Raw genomic sequence first — 13074 nt, 5'->3', positions numbered from 1 at the left:
GTTAGAAAACTGTCCCAGATTGCAAGGCAAGATGTATTTATTCTATTTGCCATCTGTTAGAGGTGTGGCAGTTATCTTCTGTTAATTGGGCAGTTTTTCTTATCTCTTCCACACCCAATCCTCCCTCTGGGGGGACACCTGCTGATAACAGGCTATGGAATGTCCCTGCATGGCTGATAAGAGCTGCAGCATCCCATTGGGAGATGTGAGCCCAGAGGGAGGAGCCAAGCATTCCTACCCGGATATAATCTGGAGGTTCTGGAATAACTGCACAGCTTCTCCACTGGATTTCCCAGAGGAAGAGCTGCTGCCTCTGCCCCTGGATCTTCAGAGGAGGACTCCACCCTTCTACAGGATCCCTGCTCCAGCAGAACCACCCCTGGCACTGCAGGAGGGCTGAGCTGTCCAATGTCACTGCTGCTAGCACCCTGACCCACAGGGTGTCAGGTTCTATTGTGATTCTGTCAGTGCTGTTTTGGTTTACTGCACTGTTTATTTTATCTTTTTTTTTTTCCCTAATAAAGAACTGTTATTCCTGCTCTCATTAGGGGCCTGAGAGCCCCTTAATTTCAAATTTATAACAGTTTAGAGGGAGGGGGTTTACATTTTTACATTTTTCCATTTCAGGGGAGACTCCTGCCTTCCTTAGCAGACACCTATCTTTCCAAACCAAGACAAAAACCCAATTTTAAATATTTCAAACTGTATGCTCTCTCTGTTAGATCCCACCTGCTTCACCACTTCAGGGGGAAGCTCCGTTTTCCACTGCTTGAGCTGCCGGGACGCGAAGGAATGCAGGGCGTAGGAGATGGTGCCGTACTCGATCCACAGGGAGAGGTTGGAGCTGTCGATCTCCAGGGCCCGTTTGAAGCAGTTCAGGACAGGGGTGGAGTGCTTCCAGATGGGGCCATCACTCTTCAGCTCGTTGGAGTTCAGCTTGTCCTGAATGCGGCTCGCTCGAGCCAGAGCCATCCCAGCCCAGGAGTCAAACCTGTGCAGGCAGGAACATAACCCATTGTTGGAAAAGATGAAAGTTGGACAAGAAAGTTTCACAGATAAGTATGCTTGGCAAAAAGCTCTCTGAATGTAGAACAGAGATGGAAGCAAGTTTTGATACAGAAGAACAATAGATGTTGAAATTGAGAATTGCTGAGCCAGTGGTTGGTGGACAGCTAAGAAAGCAAAGGTTAAGTCGAGTTGGAAGGGGGTTTTATGACTAGAGCAAAGGATATGTTGACCACAAACAAAAAGATGTTTTTACCAAGCAGAAATAGGTCTTAGGAAAAGCAGAAGATACCACAGGCAAACAAACATGCTGATGTGGCAAGTAGAGAAAAGGTCTAAGAATTTACCACTGCAAAAAAACCTGAAAAACAACTTTAAGCTTAAACTGTACCATACTAACTCAGGTGACTGGATAGTAATGACCATAATATGGTGATGATAGTAGTCATGATAGGCTATAGGTAATGGTAAAGGTATTGTATATGATGCTGATTGGTTGTTATGTATGAAGATGCTCAGCAAAGAAAAATATATAATGCATTGTAACCAGAACTAAAGGGGCTTCAGGCTTGCCTAGAGCTGCAGCTGGCAGCTGTAGGTGTGGCTCTGTTATCCACAACTGTTGTAAAACAACTTCTTTACAATGAACAGCACCTTGAAGAGCTGCCTGGAGTCCCACATCTCTCATCTCAGGCTCTTAAACCCATGAACTCCCCCCTGAATATTACACTACACGCAGACAAGATTTGTCTTCTTGCATCTACAACTTTTTCCTCTTTCCAAAACACAAAACAGGTTTCTGCACTTCCTCCTCTCCTCAGAGTAGAACACAAGCTGTACAGCCTAAATCACACTGATTTTCTAAAGTGCTTTCCTAACAAAGCACTGCCCCCAGTAACTGTCACACATGGAAAACAGATGAAAATTCCAGGTTAATTTGCCTTGCAAAGCCAGTATATCTGTATTTCTAATGGCAACACTCCCACTGCTTTTTTCTCACTAACCATGCAGCCCTGTCAAAACGTTGTCACCCTGCAGGCCAGCAGACATTGTGACACCTTGTGCTGTTGGACTCAACTGAGAATAATCATCATCATTTCCCAGCATAAAAATCATAAAGCCAAAATTGCATTCAAGTAGGAAAATCCTGATGAACTAAAACTGTAATTTCTGCCTGAAGGACTGCTGAGGGTCCAACCCTGTGTTTGTTGACAACACAGTCTGAAGGGTGCTTTCCATAGGCCACAGCCTCACTTTAACACCAGGCTTCCTCTGCTCTGGGCTTTTTCAATTTTACCATGATTTTAACACCAAGGCAACCATAATATTCTCATATTTTTGCCTGCAATTTCTTTTGATTCCAACTGAAAATCCATTTCTAGGTCAAGTGACCTCAATAATCAAATTCCTGAGGGGAATGGAACAGGAACTGTAGTGCAGACAAGCACCAACTATTTTGACTGGGGCAAAAATACTATGCTACCACATAAGGCATCTTCTGGGCAAAAAAAAAAAAAAAAGCCACATATTAAAGTAAAAATACATTCCATTCATTTATTTTTGATTTTAAGTTTTAGAACATCAAAACTGCAGGAAAAATGGGTAGGGGGTTATAATGGTAATTTCTTTATCTGCCTTTAAACAAAAGTTTTAGCCATTTGCTAGTCACAAGTCCCAGACTAGAAGATGCAATAACATTAAACTACAGCTATTTTCTCTGAAGATTTCACATCTAAAATTGCTCTGTGCCTTCACCTTCCCTTTTGTCTCCGTTACGTGACTGGATTTAGAAACAATTTTCTTGTCTCAAATCTATCAAATTAGGGTTTTTGTCACTGACCCTGATCTATCAGCTTCAAGGAGAATTAAAATGATAACACCTAATATGCAAACTCTATATTTAATCAGTAAATTTAAAGGTTATTCAGTTTAATTTAGAAGATTGATATTCAGAACTTGCTTTATTTTTAAGATGAGAAAGCCTAATCTTGATGGTATTTCAGTGAGTTGTAAATTATCTAGAAACAAGGTGGTTTTGTTTAAATATCACTTAAACACTTTACTTGTATTCTCTGTGTGGTTCTCTAGCAGCAAAATCAACACTTTTAGGAAGAGGTCAGCCTAAGCAATTAATGCACTAAAGGGTGCCATTTGTGCTATAGCTACCTAACAAATCAGGATATTTTTCACTCCTTATAATGCATGAAGATGCCAAAGCAAAGAACAAAAGGTATAAACAGTTCATTCTTCACAGTTATCCTTTATTTCAATTTAGCTTCCCCCCTCTTTCAATTTTGGTTTTAATTTCAAAGCAATCAAATATTTAACCCTACATTTTGGGTTTTGTTTTCTCTGTTGGGTTGTTTTAGAGAGGCCCTTAATTATACAATGGACATGTGATAATGGATTGCAGGTGGGAGTTTTGGCTGTTTGGGATTTTTTTTTTCATTCCTGAAACCAGTTGTCTGCTTTTTAGTGCTGAAAGAAGTGAGAAGAATGAAGGACATGCAGCAGGATTCCAAAATACTGACCTGTTTGGACAAATACAAATGTCGTGCATGTAAAATTTAATGGCCTTGGACTGTTCTTTGTTCTTGAAATGATAATCTGCCAGGAGATAATAGAGCTCAGTCACCACTGGTGGAGAATAGTCTGCACCCTCGGGGAGAGATGGTGCCTGAAAGCCAAAAAGGCAAAGGTTCATTTTAAATGAGCATTTGCTTTTCCTTGTAGAGGAAGTCGCCTTTTCATCACACAATCTGAAGGGTTTGAATGTGAAGACATTGAAAGCATTTCACAGATAGAGCACTTACAAACACTAATGAACATCTCATCCTGACTATATTTTACCAAAGACTAAAATCATTCTTATTTAATCATTCTTATTTAATTTAAATGCAATTGCCCAAGAAAACCCAACATTATGGAATAAATCATTCCACTAACAATCTCAAAATCAACATAAAAAAAGCAACACCAATTTTTACTCCCTACAATTTAATTTTTTTAAAAAACCAATTAATTATACCTTGCTGGATGTTCCTTCAATATAGGCAGATACAGTCTCCAGGCTCAGCATAGGCTTGTCAGTTCGAGGAACAATTGTGGCAGTTTTCTTCAGAAGGTTGGCCAAATCAGCAGACACAGTGCTGGTTTTGTAACTATCAAATTCTGGAAGAGTTTTAGGCTTAAAATACTCAAACATGAACAAAGCATCTTCCCATGTCAGATCAACCTGTAGAGGGAGGTAGATGAGAGGGGAAAAAAATATTTCAAATTCCAAAATTCAAGTCTACTAATGATGGTTTTCTATAGATTTCTAGTTCAGAGGAGTGCACACATTACTCTAGCAGGAACCAAACTAAACCTCCCAAGAACAGAGCTAAAGGTGCTATTAATTTATGCTGCTCACAAAAACAATGTACTGCTCATTGATTTAAGAGACAAAGATATTGCTGTAACTTAGTGTAGGTTACTAAAGTGAAAATAAAATAAAAATAAATTCATTCTACTGGCTCAGAGGACTTGCTCAGAAAAATTGTTTATAAGCAAGGATCAATTGTAAACATTCTGAGTGACCCTGAGATCATGGGTAAGATATGGAGCAGAACTCTGCCCCTTCCATTTCAGAGCCAAGTAAGAAGAGTTAATGAAATGGAATCAGACAAAATTCTGAGTCCCAAAAATCTTCAAACTCTCTACAGAAAGCTACTTCAGAATTTTCTCTTCACTTTTCTTTCTTGAAAGCAGTAAAAATACCCCAAATCATCGACAGTTCTCTTCTGCTAGACTGAGTTTTTTCTCCTTTTATTGCTCACTTTACCCTTATAGTAAATTTTGCTCTGCATTGAAATGCAAGGAGGTTGCATGCTCCTTCTACTTCCCCTTTTCTTATTTATCCCCTTTCTCTCATCATCTTCACTCTCTAAGATGTACATATAACACACGAAATTTCCAAATATTCAATGTACAGTAAGGTAAGAATATTTGTGTCTTTTAAAAGGTTTGTTCAACAGAGCCAGACAATCATTTTGCTTATAAGAAAATGGTTTTGATTGATAATTCTATGATCACTTGCATTTAGTAAGTGCAAAATAGTCTGGGTTTCTTGAACCAAACCAGTGATGTTTCTCAGGGCAGGACATTGTACTGCTGCCCTGTATTTTTCTCTTCCTCCCTTAATATTACAACCCTCTTCCAGAGGCACTCTGTAGTTGCCCTTCTCCCAAATTCAACTGAATTTCACATTTCTCATAAACAGCTACCAGGTATTTACCATTAGAGATGTCAAAATAAGTGGTAACACAATGTACTTGCAAACTTTTAACTGTGACACTTTTCACTTTCATAAACTGCAAGGCTGGCCGCTAAAACTTTCTTCTCTCAAGCTGACTTTTCCTCTCTAAATTTTCCTCAACCTTGAACTTCTTCTCAGCTGAAAATAGGAAAGTGATAGCTTAATAAAATCAATTTCTCAACACTTTCAGAATGGCAGACTACTATGGATAAGACTAGCATTTAAAATAATTTACTTCTTAATATTTTAAAAAATTATAAATATAAGATTTTTATTTTATTCTCTATAATGTGTAAAATACATAACATTTACAAGGAAATAAAAGTAGTCTTTCTCCAAAATATATCAAAGTGGATTAGAACAAAACAAGAATGCATCTTTCATCAGTTCAGGATATTCCACTGACATTGGTTAACATATAACTTACCTGCTGTACTGAATGTTCTTCTAGGTACCTTGCTTTGCTTTTTTTGCTAGGGAAACCATATAAACAATAAAAACATTGTTCCAAGGCTGTTTCCAGCTCTTCTTTGTAAGGATGAGTATCTTCAGAAGTGGAAGCTGCAAGTTCTTTCTGTAGTACCTGAACCTACAAGCCAAGCACCAAGGACAAGGTCACCTACAAATCACAGTGAGCTGCCCAGCTGGCTGAAGGCAGGTGATGAAAACAACTTTAAGGGATTTTAAGGGATGTTTACATGGATTTTTCCCCAATAACAGCCCAGTATTACTCATGTATTTCTGTAAACTGGTCTCACACAAGTCATTCCAATGGCACTGCAGCAGCATTGAAGTGCTTTTATTTTTCTTCCTGTGTTAAATCACAAACACTTATCTTTAATCAATGAGGTTAAATATCAGCTTCACGTTTCAGACTTAAAATCATTCAAAGTTCTCCCCTACACATCAAGCTGCTTCTGTGAATATAACTGGGAACTACAGTTCATCAATGCTGTGAATAAGGAAAAGGTACAGAAGAATTTCTGCCCTAACTCACAACCAGCAATTTCCTCTGCATGAAAAAAGCAGGATGGAGAGGACTTGGCAGCAAAAGAAGAGAGAGAGTTAATGAAAATCTGGCTAAAAGGACTATAGAATTGAACAGTATGAACAGTATTACACAGATGGCTACACACCAAGGAAAGTGGCTGGACTGATCCCAAATTACTAAACACTGTAGCAAGTTGCTATCTTTACCTTCAACACTACAAGAGAAAGCACCCATCAGTAGAATATTTTGGAAGATGCTGATACTTTAAGACATTCATTATAAAAACTGCAGCTGAATGCCAAAAGAAGAAAGGTAACTCTTTGAAAATTCTCACTGAGCTTCCATAAAAAACAAACCAAAAAGGAACACACACTTCAAGGTCAATAAAAATATGCTCACCAAGAATAACCTGTGCAGGGGTATTCTGGATATTTATTTCATAACCAAATCAAGACCCACACAACCACTGAGGTTTAAGACTCAATTTCAATGTGGTCCACTATAGAATTTCAATTTTAAAAAGAAATGTTTATTTGTGACCATTTTTCATTTTTCAACATCTAGGATTGCAAATTTAATTATTTATGCATGATCCTACAAGAAGCTTCTCATCATGATGGGTTTTCCTGTCAATACAAACACTGCATGACAAGGCAAAAGTCTGACTTTCTACATGTAAGAAGCTCATTTGTAAGAGCTGGAATTAAATAGAAGATGCTGATTCTCTTCTGATTAAAATATCTGTGCTAAGATCAAGGTACTGTTTATTAAGAGCCAAACCCCTGAAAAAGAAAAGCAGACAATTCTTAGAAAGCATTTCAATGACATCTGGAGTCACAGCAGACTCATTCATACTGAGTCCCAGCAGACACCTTATTGCCAGCACTTTCCCTGTATGTATTTGTGAACAACATTTGAATTTTACAGAAAGGATAGCTAAATGAGCTGAAGAAAAACACTGAGCATCAGAGGATACTGTAACAAAAGCCTTATATTCCTATTGCTACAAACAAAAGCACATCAAACAGCAGTAACAGAATTCTCACTTGAACAGCATTCAAAACAATCTTCTTTGTTATTATTCAAGTTTCAAGTTCTTGGCAGAAATCCAGAATTGTTCCTAATAATTCAGACTATTGCTAAAGGCCTTAATTAATATTAACACCTTCTCTTGCACAGCACATTCATCCACAAGCAATGTAAGGTCCTTGAGCAGACAGTTCACCTACAGAAAGTGACCATTTAACACTAATTATGAAACACACTGTTCACATTCTTGAAACTTCCTTTCTCTTCAAATAATTTTTACCTTTGTCTTTCCCTATCCTTCCAACACCCTCTTGTCTCTGAAAACTCTGAAAACTGAACTCTTGTGTTTAATAATACTATAATATATTATAGTTTAAGAAGCTGGCAATTCTGTCAGTGAAAATGGAACATTTTGTTTAAAGTAGCTGATGACATTTGCAAAGATCTCACTGCAAATACACCGGCAGCTCTCAGCCATCTGTACTTTGCCCAGGTTCCCTGCCCATGCTCTGTCACTCCCCAGGCTGTGGGTACAGCACATTTTTCAGGCACAATTCAGACTCATCACTTCAGGGCACGACATCTGTGGGCAGGCTCAGGCCTGGGAACAGCCCATCTATTTTCATGAAGCACAGGGCCTGAGGTAATAAACCCTCTGGAGTCCCTGCAGGGGCAGCTCAGGTGCATCAGCATTATGCTCCTAACAGCAGCGAGGCTGAGGAGAGCAGGACATAGAGATAATCTGATAGTTCTGCCCTGAATCAGCCTCAGTTCAAACACTGCTCATTCACTGCAGCCCTGCCAGGGTGAGCTGACTCCTGCAGGACCCCTCAGGCTCTCTGTGCCAGCCTCCCCAGCTGTCTAAATTACTGTCCTGGACATGCCACTGCTCAAATGCAGAGGTAGATGGGCTCTGGCACTGAGCTGTGGCTAATAAGCTCCAGGGAGTGCTGAGAAGGGAAATGAGGAGAGTCCTGAGTAGCTCTATGCAGAACTAATCATGATTTTCTCTTGGCTGAAGGTAATAAACCTCAGAGAAGTCAAGCTGAATCTGCAAAGTGCCACTGAAATGTCCCTGTAGAGCACAGCCCAGTGGATGCCACAGCATCACATTATCTGGGCTCTGCCAGCAGCCAGGCTGTTCCAGGCTGTCAGTGCTCTGCTCAGGGAAACATTGCCTTTCTGAGCTAAGAGAAAATCAGCAAACAAATAGAAATATTCCACTTAACCAAGGGAAATTTCTTTTCTGGTGTAACAATGAGACCTCAAGGAATAATCTTAAAAAGGTCAACCAGGAATGGGTAAGTGCCTTCATCTAATAATGCTACAATAGTGCCCAGACACTCATTCCTGGAGCACATGAGATGAGATGTAACACACCCATCTGAACAACAGAGCAAAGAACAGCCTTAAGACACAGGAAAATGGAGGCCTAAAGTAATTCTTCAACCAAACCACTGTTCAACAGATGATCTGTGTATGTGTACTTTAAATAATATTTAGTTAATAACCTGAAAACAACAGAATTGCTATTTTTTTCAGACTGTGGTATAAAATCAAGGTAGGTACAATCAAACAAGGCAAATTTATCAACCACTGAACAATTAAATGCAACACAGCTTCAGAACAAATCCAGGTAACACCACAGGATGTGGGAGCAATCAGGAGCATTCCAGTTGTGTAAGTGTGGATAGATGATGGTCTGCAAATCTTTACTCTTATGATTTGGAAGAAACAACCAACCAAACTGTTCAAAATTGAATTTTCTTGGCTGAAAGTTTAAATACATTCTTTTTACATGATAAACAGTATTTATGTACACTGAAAATGTGCAAACCCTACCTAACACTTGACAAATTCAGTTCTGTGAAGTGAGCAACTTATTTAGAACCACTGATACAAGATGAATATGGAATCCCACTGTGTTATTTTAGCAGCAATTTTAAAGATGTAACACGACAGGTTTTTTTAGCTCCTGAATGATGAACAGTACTATCCAACTGCTTGGCTATTCCTAATTCCCTTTCAAATCCCATGAACAAAATAAAATACTAGTGCAAGAAGCAAAACAAAGAATTAAAAAGAGAATAAAACAATTCTTCTTCTCAGTGAGGCAAGTCCAGAGAACAATGGGGAGTGTGACAGAAGCAGACCAATAGAAAAGGGTCTGGAATAACAAGCCTCTGCTATTCAGATTAAACTGACTGAAACTTTCCTATGTTTGTCTGGGAGAAGTTGGACAGTGGATTTAAAAGCGTGTATTTAACATGAAGATAAGGCAATAAACAATCTAACTTTGACCTTTGTTTCCTGCTTTGGGATGTGGCTTGGCCAGATGATTTTCAGAGATCAATCAGAATCAATCTCAGTTATTCCACAATGCCAACACTTACATAGAACTTGAGCAGAGCACCATCTGAATTGCAACACCAGGATCTTCTTCCCAAGTACTCATGAGCTGTGTTCAACAGCATAAGTGAAGAAGGCAACATAGGGGTATCAGGACTCACTGGAAGAAAGAAATTGGTAAATATTAAAGTAGCACAGAACTGAGTTAAATCTGAGTCAATACTTCAGCTGGCAAACAGCTTCCTCTCTGGTAGAAAGTAATGCTTGCATAGCCCTCTCCTGCCTTCAGCCAGCAAGATAAGACAACAAACAAATATTTTATTACTTATATTCCTGAGCTAGATGGTAAAGAGCTCAGGTTTAATATGTAAAAGTGAAGAAATAATCCACCTTCTTCTCCCTGGTTCTGCTGCTGCTGGCAGCAAAGGGATCGAAAAGCATCTTCCTCATGCTGGATGATCCTGTGCAGGATAATCCATGGAAGCACTGAGGACACATAGGGCTCTTTTGGTTCTTCCTGGACAGCCATGCTGCAGTCTATGATCTAATAAAGAAACAGACATTATACACACAAAGTGATGGAAACACAGGTCGGGTGTGAATCCTTCCCAAACAACCCAAAGCTGGCAACACGTTTTCCCCCAATGAAATAATCTAAAGTTGAGTGTCAGGTTCTCACAAGTAGCTGTAAAATGCTAGAGGTAAATCAATCAGTAGAGGAAGGGCAGTAGATTATTTGCCCTACTCTGACATTTCTCTTGCATCCCCATTTTCCACCTAGATGTGTCTCTGTTAATAAGCTATAAGAGCAATTCATAGTAAGCAAATACACAGCATAAATTCCTAGCATTACTAGGCCTCATTATTGTACAAGAAATTTCCCTACAACCCAGATGAAGAGGAACTTACAAAAATTCCTGAATTCTAGAACAGGTCTTACAACAGCTGTTAAAGACCAACTAGAATCATTAAAGATGCTAAATAAATGATGTACCTGAACACTCTGTTCTCCAGAATTCCATTACATTCCATAAAACATACAACTTTACACAATAAGAGTATGACTTTGTAAGCAGTGAAGGGTCCTTGGCTTTTACAGAGGTAAATGGAGATTTGAGAATTGCTAGCACATTGAATTTTGACATTAACTAGACCTGCTTCTTAATGGAACTGCCATTTGTAAGTTTGCCATTTGTTACCTGGACTGAAAACACTCGTTCAGCTTTGAGGTTTGAAAGTACCTTCTGTAAAAGGCTAAAATCAGCTGTATTCATAATTCTAGAAGCAGTTCACATTTCACTTTTCCCCTGCCCTGTTCAGATCACCCTCTCTGTTTTTACTAGAAAAACACTTACTTTGGCCAGCACTTGCAAGCAATTGCACCGTGCCTGGAAGGCTTATGGGACCTGGCCCTCCAGCCTGAAGCACATCCAGGCAAGATCAGAGCCAGATCTCACAACCTCCACCCAGTCAGCTCAATCAATCTTCACACTATCACCATTTCAAATAGCCTAAAACCCCAGTGCTGGGTTATCTTACCAGCATATTTTGATTGTTTTAGGCAGCTTGGCAGTTGATCCAGCTGCTGGTAATGGATCTAGCCCAGGTATGTGCTCAGTGCAGCTCAATCACACTGCAGACTGTGACAATGCTCACACAACATGGTAACACCCAGCTTCCCAAAAATGTAACCAAAGCCATGACTAGGAGTGGGTGGGAGTTCCCCCAGCAGCTGCAGCACACCCTGAGTCCTGCAGCACACAGCACATCTCCCTGGTGCCAGGCCTTGGCTTACCTGGATCAGGTTGTTTGTTAGGCGAACCAGGCTTGGTGTGACAGAGGAGTCTTTCAGGATGCTGTTAACTGAGGATAATGAAGTGTCTATTCCTGTGAGCAGCTGTGTTACCGTAGCAACCCACTCCTCTTTAGCAGAGGCTGCTGTCATATTAATCATCTGCTGAATTGCTTCATTCAAGGCAACATCTGAGCATTCAAAGCATTGCTTGTAGTCTTTCAGTTTGAGCAGGGAGTCCTAGGGAATGTAAATATGAAAAAGATCTCTTATAACAATGAGGAGTTTATTTTAAACATGAATGCACAGCAGGGCAAAGCAAAACACTATCATCAGTTAATGGGATTACTTCAATGAAATGAAGTAACAACTTTAAATGCAACATTAAAAGGACAATAGGAGGTGCATGGATCCTGGATGACAAATACACAAATAGGATCTAAATACAAAAAAAATCATCACATCTTTCTGCTTTAATAAAAGATGCAAGGAAAGAAAATAGAAAAGGGATGGCTGTAGGTCTGTAATTCTAATGATCTACAGCTGAATAAAGCCCTTACAAGAAACAGGGTTTGGATCTTTATGCTCTCATGCTACCATTTTATTACTTCATAAATAACAAAGTAGCAACTCTAAGGCCAGTGTAATAGCAACTTTGCTTCTTTCTACTCTGAAGAGGTTGGGTCACCAGGCAGCATGGAAAATGTAGGACTGGGTTCTGTGCAGTTAAAAACCCATCAGTCTTTTTTTGTGCAAACTGTTTTTCCCCCAACTAACCTAATATACTCAGCTGAGCTGAGCTCATTAATACACTTATTATACACTTATTTTTAGAGTGTCAAATGGACTAACTCTACAGCAATTATACTGCATGTATCAACAGTTTCTCATTCATGCAGGAGAGGGTCTTTACAGCATAAAAATCATTCATATGCTAGATACCCAAGTTTCAGAATGGTTCTAAGTCACCATATAGTCAACAGCAGCATGAATTCATCCATAAAATAACTCAGGAAACTCAAGTTTCTGTTCATTCCATGGAGGCCTCAACATGTTGCATCTTTAGCCACATTCTCAGTCAGCAAAAGCTGGCACGTTGCCAAAGATGTCGACAAAGCTGTGATCTTCAGAGCATTTACAGATTTGGTTCCATGTTTTGCTTTGTAAATAAGACTCATAACTGCTAACACCCACTCCAGAAATCCTTCCATCCTGTTTCCAGGAATAAGTCTTAATTCCTTACTAGAGCAGATTTTGTAAGAAACAAAGCAAACCTGGAGGAGAAGCAGCTGAGCTGGTCTCTCAGGTATGGACGTGACAAACTCCAGGTGTTTGGCTCTGCCATAACCATTGAAGCACAAGGTTGGCCTGAGCAGATGCACCACTGCATTATAGTCCCCTGCCTCATACAGTCGCTGGATCTCTTCCAAAGACTGGCATCTCTCCAGAGATTTTAGGTTCTTTTCAATCTGCAAACATCACAGATGACATAATCTTAACTTTTGTTTTCACATATATTTGACTACTGACACTTCTCCCAGCTCTTAATGTTTAAGAAAAGAAAAACACTGATTCAATAATCTCCTGCTGCTTTAATATTTTTATTTTGCA

The 13074-nt window shown here is 39.4% G+C and overlaps 1 protein-coding gene across 4 annotated transcripts in view; it reads right to left on the bottom strand.

Moving 5' to 3' along the window:
* Positions 1 to 13074, bottom strand: part of CABIN1 (calcineurin binding protein 1) — a 112013-nt gene that overhangs the window by 86318 nt on the left and 12621 nt on the right. For all 4 annotated transcript variants that reach the window (XM_084217100.1, XM_084217103.1, XM_084217102.1 and 1 more), the window contains 8 exons: positions 12738 to 12932; positions 11467 to 11703; positions 10062 to 10215; positions 9716 to 9831; positions 5730 to 5891; positions 4034 to 4240; positions 3537 to 3682; positions 730 to 991 (listed from right to left, as the gene is read on the bottom strand). In XM_084217100.1, coding sequence (XP_084073226.1) covers positions 730 to 991; positions 3537 to 3682; positions 4034 to 4240; positions 5730 to 5891; positions 9716 to 9831; positions 10062 to 10215; positions 11467 to 11703; positions 12738 to 12932 — 1479 coding nt within the window. The remainder of the gene's footprint in view (positions 1 to 729; positions 992 to 3536; positions 3683 to 4033; positions 4241 to 5729; positions 5892 to 9715; positions 9832 to 10061; positions 10216 to 11466; positions 11704 to 12737; positions 12933 to 13074) is intronic.

The sequence above is a fragment of the Fringilla coelebs genome (genome assembly GCF_963513975.1).
Source record: "Fringilla coelebs genome assembly, chromosome: 17".
NCBI lineage: Eukaryota > Metazoa > Chordata > Aves > Passeriformes > Fringillidae > Fringilla > Fringilla coelebs.
Note: the sequence above shows the minus strand (reverse complement) of the source record. Positions and strands in the feature narration are given on the sequence as shown.